The sequence below is a fragment of the Amblyomma americanum genome, chromosome 10 (genome assembly GCF_052857255.1).
Source record: "Amblyomma americanum isolate KBUSLIRL-KWMA chromosome 10, ASM5285725v1, whole genome shotgun sequence".
Classification (NCBI taxonomy): domain Eukaryota; kingdom Metazoa; phylum Arthropoda; class Arachnida; order Ixodida; family Ixodidae; genus Amblyomma; species Amblyomma americanum.
Window position 1 is genome coordinate 129245778 of NC_135506.1, and position 14559 is coordinate 129260336.

The window sequence follows — 14559 nt, forward strand, 5'->3', positions numbered from 1 at the left end:
AAACGAGCAATTAAATAACAGCACCAGAAAGAGATATCACTTTTCGAGATCCTTGGAAACTCGTATACCACAATTCAGCTGCAGTGACTTAAGGCAGGCTTCTCTAACTTTTGGATATTAAAGAAGTACGGCACGTGATGTGTTTGGCTTGAAAAGATGACCATGGCACAGGAAAAATGGAATGGAGGGCTCGAATTCAGAGCGACAAATGATACATATATTTCTGAAAGATAAGCGCGCGAGTTTGAGATATCTGTGCCTTTGGTTGGTTAGATTTACTTGCGTGCAAAATGCATAGCTTTAGAGTGCCCGCATTCACATCGTATGCAGCGTGGCTTCACAAGCTTCGTACCACATCGGCGGTCGCAACCCTATAGAATAATGTATTTCAATGTGGTTCTGCAGGGAGATGCATTACCACACTTCTCTTCATCGCACAACTCACGCAGGTTTTTCATTTCCAAGCATTTCTGCGTCATTATTGTCCGTACTTCGAGCTATCGCTGTCATTCCGCGATCTTTCTGTCATGCTGTATGATATTTTCGGCAAATCAGATTATTTTCCGACGTTTTTTTCAACTAAGTATGATGGGCTTAGTATCAATCCCTGAGCACTGAAACAGTAAAAGGAAAAAAAGGATGCCCGCAATCGAGCGCCGTTTGTAAGCTTTTAAAAAAAAAGCGAACTGCTCTACAACGCCAGCCCCGTCATAATCCCAGCGCCTGTGCGCTCGAGGAGCTGCTTTCCCGCACAGGTTGGAACAAAATGGCGGACCTTCGCGCAACTCTGCTCCCCTCGAGAGCATATACAGGAACACTAGGTTTCACCGGTGTGCCGCGCCGCCGGTAGCAGCAGCTGCTGCGCACGACGTGGCTGGTCACGTGACCAACCACGGCGCCACGCCGCTGGCAGCTCCTCCACAACACGTGACCAACCATGTGACAGCGTGGCGGCGCAGCCACGGGGTGGCGGTGCAGCCACAGGGTGACGGAGCCGTGACGCTGAAGGCTCTAAATACTACTGTAATGTAGCTATCGCTACAAAACAGATGTTAATACGTTATTGCGAACCTGGGCTGAACCAGCTACAGAAACAGTACCTCCCAGAAAACGGTTAAAGTTACATCAGGCTGATTCGAGAAATTTACTGCCTGCCATAGCTTCCGTGGGCTGTTAGTTAACAAGATATCAGCGCCGACTGATAATCCTTATGGCATACTTTGCAGCGTTTCCATGAATCGGAGTGCATGTTCTTGTTGGCTTGTCGTTAGAGGTGTTTTTTCTTAATGTTTAGACAACGTAGGCGCCGATTAAACAAAGGTGTGGTGTAAGTGCATGCTATATTGATGACGGTTATCAATTTGTCAATAAGAGCAGCAAATTTATTACTAAACATGTTCCAGTTGATCTCCACTGAACTTGTCGAAAAATCAAAAACGTGCTGGGAAGAAACTGCTAACTCAGCATTTACTTCGCGAAATTTTGCTCGTTTGTGGCGACTGATTTTTTTTTTCAATTTTCTTCTGTGGGGCACATCATTAAGTTCTTCCGTGATTATCGAATGATCAGAAAGGCCTTCTAAAAGAGCAATAATTGAACAAAAAGAAAAATAATTGTTTAGGATAAGAACATTGACAGAAGTGGCCGAATGGCGCGTATGTGCAGAAAATGTTGCTGCAATAAGAAATCAAGGCAATACAGGAGGAAAGCCTGAGCTTCAGGCTCATAAGCTATAAGTATTAATGCGGACCAATTAATTGCTGGAAAGTCAAAATCTCCTAGTAACAGTAATGTTGAATTATTAAATCGAACAGCAACATCACTTAACATTCTATCGAATCCACTTGATATTAATTGTTCACGTCAGGAGGACGGTAAATAACACGAATAATACCAAACGTAAGTCATAATTTGAAACAAACCCGCACTGATTCCAGGCACGACGTGACCTCACATTCGCTTCTGTACAGATTTGTATAGAGCTCCTCGGCTACCTTAACAAACCTGTATTTGTCCTCTTTGCCTCCTGATCAATAGATATGAAAGCTTAGCCTAACCTTAAGAGTAGAATGCAGCCTCAGAAATTCCTCTCGCACGAGGACTCCTTCTCTGTCTCTCAGGTTGTGCCTGCATGCACATGTTGCGGAGGTGGTAATTGCCTACTTGACACTCATATAACAGGAGGGTCATCATACCACTATTGGAAAATTGTTGCAGCGGTTCAGAGATACTGCTGTGCCCCGGCAGGCGACTGTTTCGAATACAGCCACCAGGGTAATTGTGAGACCCAGAGCTATCTTCCCGTGCATCCTCTCGCGACCAATTATTAACTTACATGAAACCTGCCACGAGCGGCAGTTTCCTGACAGTCTGGTGGGCCGTTTGTAAGTCTTATTTAAGCTCGATTTTGCCAGAAAATAAAAGTTGAGCTTGGAAAACATGCCCAGAAATATTGCGATCATCCTGTATAAATACTGCTGATTCGTAAGAACAAACCGTTCCGTGACAGTTTTCTTGTAAACCGATGATCCGTTAACACTGCTAGCCTCCAAAATATTTTGCAATAGGTTTAAGGCCCTTTTGAGGAAAGCTTAAGTTGAGTGCTGCCAATAGTTGTTCGGTGACGTGAGTACCCGTCGACAATAGCGACTCTCGAAAATTATAAATGACATGCTGGAAGCACGCTCTAACGACACCAAAACGCAGAAGCTCGTCGTTGATGGGGAATCGCTTTCCAGAGCTTGATTAACAGACAGCTTTAGCTCCTACTTTGCTGCCACGCAAAGCAATGACGGGCCGCTAATTTTTGTTCCGTGCTCCCTACGGTAGAATTCACCTGATGCCATGTTTTGCAACTGTCAAACAAATGCTAAGTGTACGACACATTCTTGTGCCTAAAGAAAACGTAAGGCACTTGAAAATAAATATATTCAGATTTGACCGTTAAGGCATGCCCTCGATCATTTACGTTCATAGTAAGCGCATAATTTCAGCCTGCCGCTTGCATCTCGCAGTTTTACAAATCACATTAAATAAAAAAATTTTGCTGTCATACATAAGCAGGAAGCACGAACGACTTAAGCAACGACGGACTGTAACTTCTCATTCGTATCTTTTCTAAGTGCATTTACGGGATTAAGCTCATCTGACTTAAGTGCTTGTTTACTAAACACAGATTTTTATCAACAGATCAGTGTGGTATTCGAAAGAGTATGTCTACGGAATCTGCCGTTCTGTTCCGAAAAGAAATGAGAAACAAAACCGTTGAGGCTAATGAGTTCACCCTGGAAATTTTTATTGACTTTTGAGCATATGGGTTAATATATACTTGACCTGGTTTATCAGTCGATCGAGTGAAAATTTTTGCGTCTCGGTGGAAAACGGCATCTCCGACCACAAGATGCTGTATTTTTCATGCAGCGTTGAAAACCCAACACCTCTCCACCTGCAAAGTCTGTCTGTGTAAAAGATTTTGCGCCTGCCAGGGAAGAAAGCGTGCTTGATTACCTAGACCTATGCCTAAGCAATTTTAAAGGAAATTATTTGTCCCTCTTCTGGAATACATTTAAAGAAATCTGCACCTGCTGTCTAAAAAGTTTCATTCCTAACACAACAAAAAATGAACAAAAGAAATCCCTTGATCACGCGCAAGGTCTTGCATTTAACGCGAAAACTAAAGTGGTTAAAACGAGAATGTGTCTGCCGAAACGCTATATCATTTGCACAACTTGCACTGCGTCAGGCAGTGAGCCATTCAAAACAGTATCACTTTGAGCACACGCCACCGAGCTTTATTCGATATGCTCCGCAGAAGTTTTGGAAACATTTGTGCAAGAAAAACAAACATGGCGGCCAATTTTTTGTACAATGGCGTTCTTGTCACCGACAAAGCAACCATTGCTGAACATTTTAATACATATTTCTACAGTGTATTTTCGAAATCAAACTCCCCACTACGTCACCCTGTCGTATCATGTTCTCCAGAACTAAGCATTGAATCTTCTGCTGGCCTGTTTTCAATGTTGTTAAATCTGAAAACAAAAGTGTCGCCTTGTCCTGACGGGATTCCAAATATGTTCTTGCACCGTTATAGTGAAATGGTATGCAAATTCCTGGCTATAATTTTTCGTGCAAGCCTATCAACTAGCAGTATTCCTTCGGATCGGAGAGTTGCACGGATTGTGCCAATACTTAAAAAGATACCGAATTATCTGTTACAAATTTTCGTCACACATCTTCGACATCTTGTTCTTGTAAACGTATTGAGCATATTGAAGCCACTTATATAACTACCTTTCTAAACGACAGAGATATTCTCTCTCCCTTTCAACATGGATTTAGGAAAGGACTTTCAACCGTCACTCAACTAACATCTGTAATGCATAGTTTTTTCTGGTACTTTAAACAGGGCAGGGTAAATTGACGTTATTTTCCTGGATTTTAAGAAAACGTTTGACCTTGTTCCGCAAGAAGAACTAATATGTAAGCTTGCGTTTACTGGGCTTCCTTCTTTCATAATTAACTGGGTGCCTGCTTACTTTTCTAACCGCGCACAGTTTGTCAGCATTGGTAATCATTGTTCCATCTACCTCCCAGTCACCTCTGTCGTACCACAGGGAAGTGTTCTGGGTCCATTGCACTTTTTGATATATATAAATGACATTGTTGATGTAATTAGTGAACCAGTTCAAATTAGGCCCTTGGCCGATGATAGTGTTTTGTTTAATGAAATCATGTGCGAAAATCAGGTCATTCTTAATACTAAACCTTCAGAACTTTGAGTCCTGGTGCAGTAGATGAGACATGAAGCTGAACAATGAGAAAACAGTCTTCATGAAAGTAACCAATAAAAGGAATAACCTATCATTTGCATATAAACTTCCATCTCACCAACTTGAGGAAGTTAACGAATAGAAATACCTAGGTGTTACTCTAACCAGTAATCTTAGCTGGAATAAACTCATATCAGACATATGTACATCATCTTTCAAGAAACTTTGCTTCCACAGGCATAAATTAAAAGCTTCCCCTGCTAGTGCAAAGCTCTTAGCCAACACGTCCATCATCAGACCTAAACTAGAGTATGCATGCACCGTCTGGGACCCTTACACAAAACATAACATCAACATGTTGGAAATGATCCAGCGAAAATCTGTTAGATTCATTTTTAACAAATACCGTTCTACTGACTCACCTGCACATCTCCAACCAAAAATGTTAACTTTAACCCAACGTTTCGAAGCCGACTCGGCTCCTTCATCAGGGGTGACTGAGGGCAGTAGCTAGCGTCTTTTAAGTATGGAGGGGAGTGGGGAGGGGGGTGAAAAGAACGACAGCTGTGTCCCTTAAAGCGCGGGGGAGGGGTTTTAGGATGTTAGTCACGCTGGCGCACTGCAGGGAGGTGCTGAATGGCGACTTTTTTTCGTTGCGTTGAAGAGCGAAGTCCCGGGACATATACTGGGGGCAGGTTTCCTTTTGTGCGGTTGATATTGTTCGGGGTGGTTTTGATATGGCAGGATTCCAGAAGGAGCCTCTTGTGGTAATTTGTTTCGGTTCCGATGATGCGGGTCTCTTCAAAGTTGATTCTATGGTCGGAGTCCTCGGAATGTTCGGCTACTGGATTGCGCTCTCTTCCGAATTTGCGGACATCGTTCTTATGTTGCCGAATTCTTTCTTTGAAGTTTTTGGTTTCGCCGATGTAGCTTGCGTCGCAGTCGGCGCATGGAATTTGGTAGACAATGCCTTGGGCTCTTTCTCTCGGCGGCCGGTCTCTGGGAACAGGTAGGCAAAGCGCAACAGTGTTTGTGGGCTTGTGCGCAACCTGGAGACCCGATATTTTCAGGATTCGGGCGATGATTTCGCTGACACCTCCGACATAAGGTAAAGTGACGTATTTTGGTGGTGGCGTTGGTCTTCGTGCGTTGATTTCTTGACGAATGTTGTGTTTTTGACGTCGAATCGTTTTTTGAATAAAGTCTTTTGGGTAGCCGTTCATGACGAGTTCATTGAATATCGTGCGTTGTTCTTTTTTCCTGTCAAGTTCTGTGCTGCAGTGTGTCTCAATTCTGAACAGCGTCTTCACCACTGATGCTTTATGGACTGTCGGGTGGTTCGAAGAGAAGTGGAGATACCGGCCTGAGTGGGTTGGTTTGCGGTATACTGACTCACCAACCGCTCTGATGGCGCAACACAACATACTGACACTGCAGACACGAAGAAAAATTCGAAGGTTGAAGCTACTTTTCTTACTCAAAAATAACGAACTTTCCATGAGCCCTGATTTATTTATTAAACCTAGCACAACGCGACTAGCACGAAATAATCACCTGGAATCACTATCACCGTACAACGCTAGGGTCAATGTTTTTAAATATTCTTTCTTTCCGCGCACAATAACACCATAATTGTTTATTGTTGTGCGATGTTATTTGCTGTATTTATTTTATGCCTTTTTGCCACTCCTGCCAGGACCCATTTAGGGTGTGCAGTATACTGCAAATAAATAAATAAATAAAAATGTCACGCACCTCTTAATGAATTAGTATACCATGGTGTCCTAGGAACAAAACATACTCTATTGCAGTCGTTCCTAACCAGGTTATCGTAACATGCCAACAAGATTGGCTACCATTCTACATTTCACCACATTCCCTCCGATGTCCCACTGTGCCACGTTCTGGGGCCGTTCGTATATAATCGGTGTATAAATTATTGTTGCATCGATACAATAGGACCGTTGTACTGTATGGAGAAGACTGAATTCTCTTGCAAAGTGCAACTAATGTATTCGTCTTGTTTAAAAAAGCCAGTGTAAAAACTGGGGAATTGTCCCAGCTGTTTCTCGTAAATAAAATTGAAAAATGAAGTAATTTTATTCACGCAAAACACAAATTGTATTTTCCGTAGTCATGAATTCAAAACAAATAAGTATCGGGAAGGAGTATAAAATACTTGTTGTTACATTCTCAAGCTAGATATGTCATAATCACGTTGGACTGGTGTTTAGGAAACTGTGCTATGTTGTAGGCGCTCTACTTTGTAGCCGGCATCTTTTTCCGGTTCCCATTAGACTAAAATATTACAACGCCTCGTTTTTCTCGCAATTTATAACTCCAGATCAGTGGGGACGACTTCTAAAGAAAGGTTGGTACGGTGCGACATCCAGAAAAAAATGCCGTTTGTTTGAGTAAATAATATATCACATTTAAATCTTTTAACACCGCTATTTATTCTGTGCCAAATAATAAATGTGAAGTTTATACCTAGCAGCTTCTTCACCACTAGAACTTTGAAAATCAAAAATATTTAGTGACCCTACCCTGTGCAACACTAAGCTACTGTATCTGTTAAGATACGTGTTTGTGAAAAATGGATAACCCCTGAAGTAGCGAACAAATGACCTTTAATATAGAGTGCCAATTCTACTAAACTAGCTGCGTCTTTCTAATCTTATTAATGTAAAAAAAACTGGCAAAGCTTTTTAGTCAATGTTTCTACAGAGATATCTCTTCCTGCATGAACATGCGATAGTACCACGCGTAATGAGCCTGGAAATGAGTTTCGTGCAATTTATGTGCCCAATCATGCATTTTGTGGTAATAATTTATGTATGAAAGAAATACTTTAAAAAAGAAGAAGCATTTAATATTTTCTTCGCAGCGATTTCGCCGTCGCACCATGTTTGGCCTTGAACGTCCTTGCTGCGCAGCTGCCATAGCAACGTATCACGTGACCTCGCCGCACCGCCGATCCGTGTCTTCGCCGTTTGTGCGCCGGGGCTCCACAGCCGCACAGCAGCTGCTGCCCGACCGCGTTATGCAGCCGAGCAGACGCGGCTTGGCGTCTCTAGAGTTATTTGCATTTCGCATACTGGAGAGGCAGCGCGGCCATTTTCCCACCCTGGCGGGTGGCAGTTAAATTAATGGTCGCTCGCGACACGTTGCTGACCCAATGCACGCTGCGGCCTATTGCTGCAGTGCCGCGTGCCTGCCACAACGTTGTCAGCGCTAATGCATGAAGACCACGTCTCTCTCACCACCGCCACGTGCCTCAAAGCACGATTGGGGCGTTTACGGATCCAAGGAGTCGGTTATGCTCCCCTCATTTCTTCAAAATCATCGCAGTATAGAACGTTGTCAACGCCGACACCACGGAACACAACGAACGCCGACCGGTTATCTTTGTATATCGTGGAGTAGCTGAGCTAATCCAAATTCTAACATTTTAATACAAAGCAATAAAGAAATTCTTACATTTTCTTCGCTCGATATTTTTACAAACTTACGATGAAAAGAACTGGATTTTCTTACCAGTCGCATACATTTGTCAGAAATTTTAGTTTAGCGGTCACGGTTGCCTGTAGTCTCCCTGTACTCATCAGGCTGTGCTTGCAGCTTTTTTTGAGGGATCGTCAACGTGGTGGAATATCGAAAAAAGGTTATCTGAACTGATCTTCCTTTCTTGATGAAAACAGCTGTCTGGCGTAACTCTTCTTTTCTTCATTTCCTTTTTTTCTGCAAATGGGCTCCCCAAATACTGGGCTATGACGACGCCCAGAATATGTCGGCTTATGATTAGTTATTAAAAGGCTTTAAATAAGCTGGCAGCAAACATTAAACTTTCCACGGTTTGCACAATGCTCAAAGACAATGCGAAACAAACATTTCGATAAGGTCTGTATTTTGAAAGGAAATTAAATTCACAATCCTCAGTTCCAACTTTAGAAAATTGGGTACATCAAGGTTAATAGGCAGAAATAAGAAACTCGGCATACGTACCTCAAAGTAGAAGTGATGGCCATATAGAGTTCCTAAGTTCACCATATAAGCCTTATCTTCGGTTGGAATATCTTTAAAAAGGCCGAAATTTGCCATTTTCTCTGTTTTGCAAGGGTGGATGAAGAGTTCGTCGGCAGAGAACCAGTCGTCTAGATTTCGAGTGCAGATCTTCTGCAACGTTCTAGAATCACATCCACTGTTTCAAACAGTAGAGGCCCAGTCGGTGCGTTTCTCAGTTTGGCATATCAATGCACGATTCATTGGCCTGGGCACAGATATTTTAATGGGGATTAGTTATCTGCATGACAAATGGCTGATCATACGCGGAAGCAGGTGCGTCATTGTTTTGAACTAAGCTCCGTAGGTTTCCATAGAAACAACCAGAAAGCAAAAAATACCCTGCGTATGAGCATTACGAGTTTGCGGGGCAGCCACTGCTGTTTATTCAGTCCGATTCCTCCTCCTCTACATATTTCTTCTCTGGTGCATCCAAAAGAAACTACGTGCTTTTTGCCTTTCGCAATCAAGCCCTAGAAGAGAAACAGCCCATCCCCTAAATCCCCATGATTTCGGCAGCCATATCGCAAAAGCCCAAAAACAAATATGTTTGTATTAAGGGGACTTCTGTAATTGCGTCCAAAACTACATATTCCGAATAAAAAACATGTGTGCGTTATGTACGTACGTCTTCTGTTTCGCCATAATGAATGGTTCTTGCAGAACTATGACGGTAGCTTTGGAACACAGTCACGTCTTCCTCAACTCGATTGCTGTTGCCCTCCTCTTTCAGCGGACAGGGTATAACTACGTAGCTGTGGCTGCAGTCTACACGGGTACTAAAGTTGACGGGACTCCTCGAGATGACTTTCTTCAGATTGCTACAGTCGCGAAGTGCTCTAACGTCGCCTACATTGCCTTCGTCAGTTAATGGCTTCCGATATCAGCGTTATTTTCCGCGCCATCCAGCCGGAGGTATCAGCTGTGACTACAAGTGCATCAATGAAGCCTTGAGACAAATTCACATTCTTCTCACAAAGGGCGTTTAGGCTATATCATCTGACGTTCCAGGACCTATCCAGCGAGCTAGCTAACGCAGACCACTTCACCCTACTCCAAATATTATCAAACTAAATTATCGCAATCAGCCTTACTGCGCCCACAGCAGAGCAGAGGCTTCTTCATTGACTCTTCAATTCAACCTCTGTTGTGGCAGCTGCGGCCACCGCACCTCTCAAACTTCCTAAAATCATCCGCCCGCTTAACTTTCTCCCGCCCCTGCTGCCTTTCTCTTCTCTTGGATTCCAGCCCGTTACACTCAAGGACAAGCGGTTATCTTCTTCTTACATTAATTACGTGCCCTGCCCAAACCCATTCCTTCCTCTTGAATTCTACTTGGATGCCATTAACCCACGTTTGTTCTCTCACCTACTCTGTCCACTCCAGGCCTCTTGAAGTTAAACCTACCAGTTTTATTTCCATAGATCCCCGTGTTGTTTTAACCTAAGCCAAAACCATTTCAACAGCCTCCACTCTTCTTCCCCATAGCTCAGTTCCGGTAAGATGCAGCTTATGTATCATTTTACTTGAGGGGAACTGGTTGACTACCAAACATTATCTGAGAGAACCTGCCGTAAGCACTCCACCCCATTTTTAACCTTCTAGTTATTTCTCTCTCATGACGCACATCAGCGGATCCCATGCGACGCTTTCGAACATTACTTTGGTTTTCCTCATGTTAATTTTTAATCCCTCCGTTCTGCTCTGCTTGCATAATTCATTGATCATGTTTTGCAGCTCATCTCCTGAGTGACTTAGCAAGGCAATGTGATCAGCGAATCGCAAAAAACTTACGTACTTTTCATTCACTCTCACGCACTTGCTATGAATTTCCAATCCGCACCTCGGTACGCCTCCAGTAATCAGGCGGTGAAAAGCATTGGCGAGATCGTGTCTTCCTGCCTGATGTAGGTCATGGATGAAAGCAACATGTTGCTTTCCGCTTGAATAGCATTTAGGGAAGGCATTTTTGTACTTCAAAAGGATGTTGTGTTCTGAATAGTTATTTACCTGTGCATGACTTACGCATTTATGAAGTTTGTACACTGTGCTGTTTAACGAAGTACGCCAATAATTGAGTGGTGACGAATGATCCCCTGGCTTTAAAATGGACACCACTTAGCTGAGCAGTAGTGGAGTGAAACCAGATGAAAGAAACTGCGAAAAATCATTGGACAAGATGCGATCGATACCTTCAGAAGAATGCGTGAGTATTTTGCTATTGAAACCAACGTGATCAGACGCTGATGTGCTTTCACGTTTCCTTAGTACAGATAAGATATTTGTCTAGCTTATGAATATTTGGACCTGGAGGTATTAGAACTATTCGTAGTAATAAGATCAAAAGAGTCGTCTGTATGGATAAAAACTGATGTGAATGCATTATTGCGAGCCTGGGCTGATTCGGCTAGAGCCTCCCATAGATTGGTTAAAGTTACACCAGGCTGATTCAAGGGGTTTATTGCGTGCCAGAGCTTCTGAGGGCTATAATTTAACAAGATATCAGCACCGACTGATACTCCTTATCCCATGCATTGCAGCGTTTCCAGGAATCGGAGTGCCTGTTCTTGATGGCTAGTCTGTAGAGGTGTTTTTTTTTTCTTATTGTGTAGGCGACATAGGCGCCAAATAAGTCAAAACGCGGTGTCAGTGCATGCTATATTGATGAGGCTTTTCATCGATAAATAAGAGCAGCAAATATATTACTGAACAGGTTCCCGTTGATCTCCACTGAACTTGTCATAAAATCGAGAAGTGCTGTACAAAAACTGCAAACTCGGCGTTTACTATGACGAAGTTTGCTCGTTTGTAGCACCTGATATCCTGATGTTTTTGGCGATTCTGTTTTTTTTTTGGGGGGGGGGGGGAGGAGGGGGCACCTCATTATGTTCTTCTGTGATCATTGAATGATAAGGAAAGACTTCTACAAGTGTAATAATGGAATGAGGGTAGGAATTATTGATTGGGATAAGGTAAGAACATTGGCAAAAGTGGCCGAATGATTCGTATGTGCAGAAAATGTCGTTGCAATAAGAAATCAAGGCAAGACTGGAGGAAAGCCTGAGCTTCAGGTTCATAAGCTACAGTTATTAATGGGGACCAATTGATTGCTGGAAAGTCAAAATCACCTTCTAATAGTTATGTTGAATTAGTATATCGAACGACAACATCACTGAACATTCTATCGAATCTACTTGAGAATAATCGTTCATGTCAGGAGGACGGTAACACGAATAATAATAACTCAAGGGAGGTCTGAATTATATTTAATTTAAATTTAAAGTTCCTGAAAATGCTCGCTCTTGGAAGTCCGACATATCGCTAGTGCATCAACGTGGCGTAGGGACCGAGAAGAAAACTGATGAGGTATTTGTTACGTCATTGCACAGTTCTCTGACGCACGGGACAACGTTTTGCGGCCTAGTAACTTTGCTCGCGAATAATTATTTTCCTTCACGCTCACGACTGCGGCCCACGAGCAACGAGTCAACGCATGCTGTTGTAGCGAGCCCGCCAGTCACGCAGTACTGCTTGCCTTATAATTTACGCGCACAGCGAGCTTCTGGGCATGCATACCAATTGTCATGCCTCCGGTTTCGTCCGTTGTTGACATTTGCGTCAGCACGTCCGGCACAAAAGCGGCGTTGCACAAGCCTGGATAGATTTCATGCGTGCAACTGGGCGCCACTATTGGACTCCGAGCAAGTACACAGAGTTATATGCTCGCTACACTTTGACAACAGCAGCTACGAGTGCAACCCGGCATACTTCGCTGGCTTCGGCATTCGAGCAAGACGCTTCCTGAGGCCGGGAGCATTGCCAACGTTGTACTGCATCGCAGCAGCGCAGCGTCTTCTCGCTGCGGAGAGTTGACAGAGCGCACGAACAATGCCAAAGCGTCAGGTGTGTATCGCATGCTTTCTAAATGATGTCTTTTGGCGTGCATGTTCGCGCTGCAGCGTCAGGTTGTGCAAAGTTTTTGCGCAGTGTGTCGTCGATGGTGTCAGCGGGCTTCCTGACATTTGTGAGTACGCGGGCATAGACGAGACTCCAGACTCCTCGTCTTCGAGCAAGGTTGACATTTTTCGATGATCTGGCTTACTTGGGTTTTCTCATGGTGCCGGAGATTGACGTTTTGTTTGGCTGCTTCTCTAAAGATCAGAGTAGCTCCGAAAAAGTACAAAAAGGACGCGAAATAAATGGTACTGAAACCTGGTGTGAACGCCGCGACTTTACTACAGCTTCGTATGAAGATGGCCTCGCTGTTTCTACCTCTGCGCAACCACCGGCTTCCGCAAGTGTGGAACGCCGGTTGGTCGCCGTTGCAAGCGGACGCGCTTCACATGGGCTCCGCGAATTTGGGCCTTTTCCGGCAGTCTTCCGATCTTGCTTTCCTGGCTTTTGTGCTCAATCGACGGCGGAATATCAGAGGACCATTAGGATACCATTTTTCCGGCAAGTGTCACTTTATGTTCTCAATTTTTGGACTTTGCTTTCTCGACGCAGCACGTAGCTGAGTTGAGTTTAAGGCTCTAAGCCTACCGCAGCCGCCCGGGCCCGCGTCCCCCGCCCCGGCGAAAGCTGTGAATCATGGATATTGTGGAAGGAACCACGATTACGCCGGGAGAACTCTCGGCACCAAGCCAATGGTTCGCAAGCGAAAGACGAAGACACGTGCCGCTAGAGAAGAGCGGGCTGAAAACTGCGAAACAGTGAGCCCAGGGGAGGCCAACAGGTAGGAAATTGATGGCCAAGTCAATCAAGCGTGAGCAGACGCGCATTCAAGATGGCGCCGAGAAAGTTGTACTCCGACCACGTGGCGGCCTACTTACACTTACCACATATGCGACGGCATATCTCACAGACATCAGCAAAATGTCGGCGGGGATCAGTCCACGCGAAGAGAATGAGGATATAACAACTCCAAATATGAAGCCGCACTCCATTCCAACATCGAGGAATGGGCGACGGCGCTCAAATCAGACGTTCCAGAGGCGGAAAAAGCGCTCGGAGAGGATTACGCCCCGGAGATTGCGGACAGCTGTCTTCTTCATATGTGGGAGGCTAAGCAAAGCATGGAGAGTCGTCTCAAAAAGCATAAATGAAACCGCAACCTCATAAGAAGGATTGCAAGACATAATAAGGAAATCGAAGATTATATTTTCAAATTATGCACACAAAATTGGGACAGGTGCGCAGATTTGGAGGGGAGCATGAACATCCCCAAGACGGGGAATTTACTCCGGAACTTGCTGAACCCTGAAAACTCGAAGACGTAATCCAGTATAAAACTGGCCAAAGTGAGGCACGCGTTCGAGGTGAACGATGTTGATTTCATGAACAAATTAATTGAGGCGTACGTGGGAGAAACTTCGCGAACTCCACTTGCTGACTACGGTGGTGCGCCTAACGAGGCGCTGCACGCCACCATCACAGAAGCGGAAGTAACGGCAGACATTGTAACACTTAAAACGAGGTCGGCTCCTGGCCCTGACGGGGTAACAAACAAAATGCTCAGAAACCTAGACGATGACTCCACTAGGTATCTAACGGAGTACATGCATGAATGTTTGGAAAAGGGCGAGCTCCCACAACAGTGGAAGACGGCAAGCAATATTTTAATAGCGAATACAGGGAAGCCCCCTCAATTGGCAAATTTTCCACCAGTTTCCTTATCTTCATGCTTTGGGAAATTGATAGAGCACGTCGTCCAGACCAGACTGAT

At 44.2% G+C, this 14559-nt stretch overlaps 1 protein-coding gene across 1 annotated transcript in view; it reads right to left on the bottom strand.

The window, feature by feature from the left end:
* Nucleotides 1-8961, bottom strand: part of LOC144107607 (uncharacterized) — a 456961-nt gene extending 448000 nt beyond the window's left edge. The window contains exon 1 of the mRNA XM_077640706.1: nt 8778-8961. Within this exon, the coding sequence (XP_077496832.1) occupies nt 8778-8873 (96 nt within the window). The 5' untranslated portion in view covers nt 8874-8961. The remainder of the gene's footprint in view (nt 1-8777) is intronic.
* Between the last annotated feature and the right edge of the window lie 5598 nt (nt 8962-14559).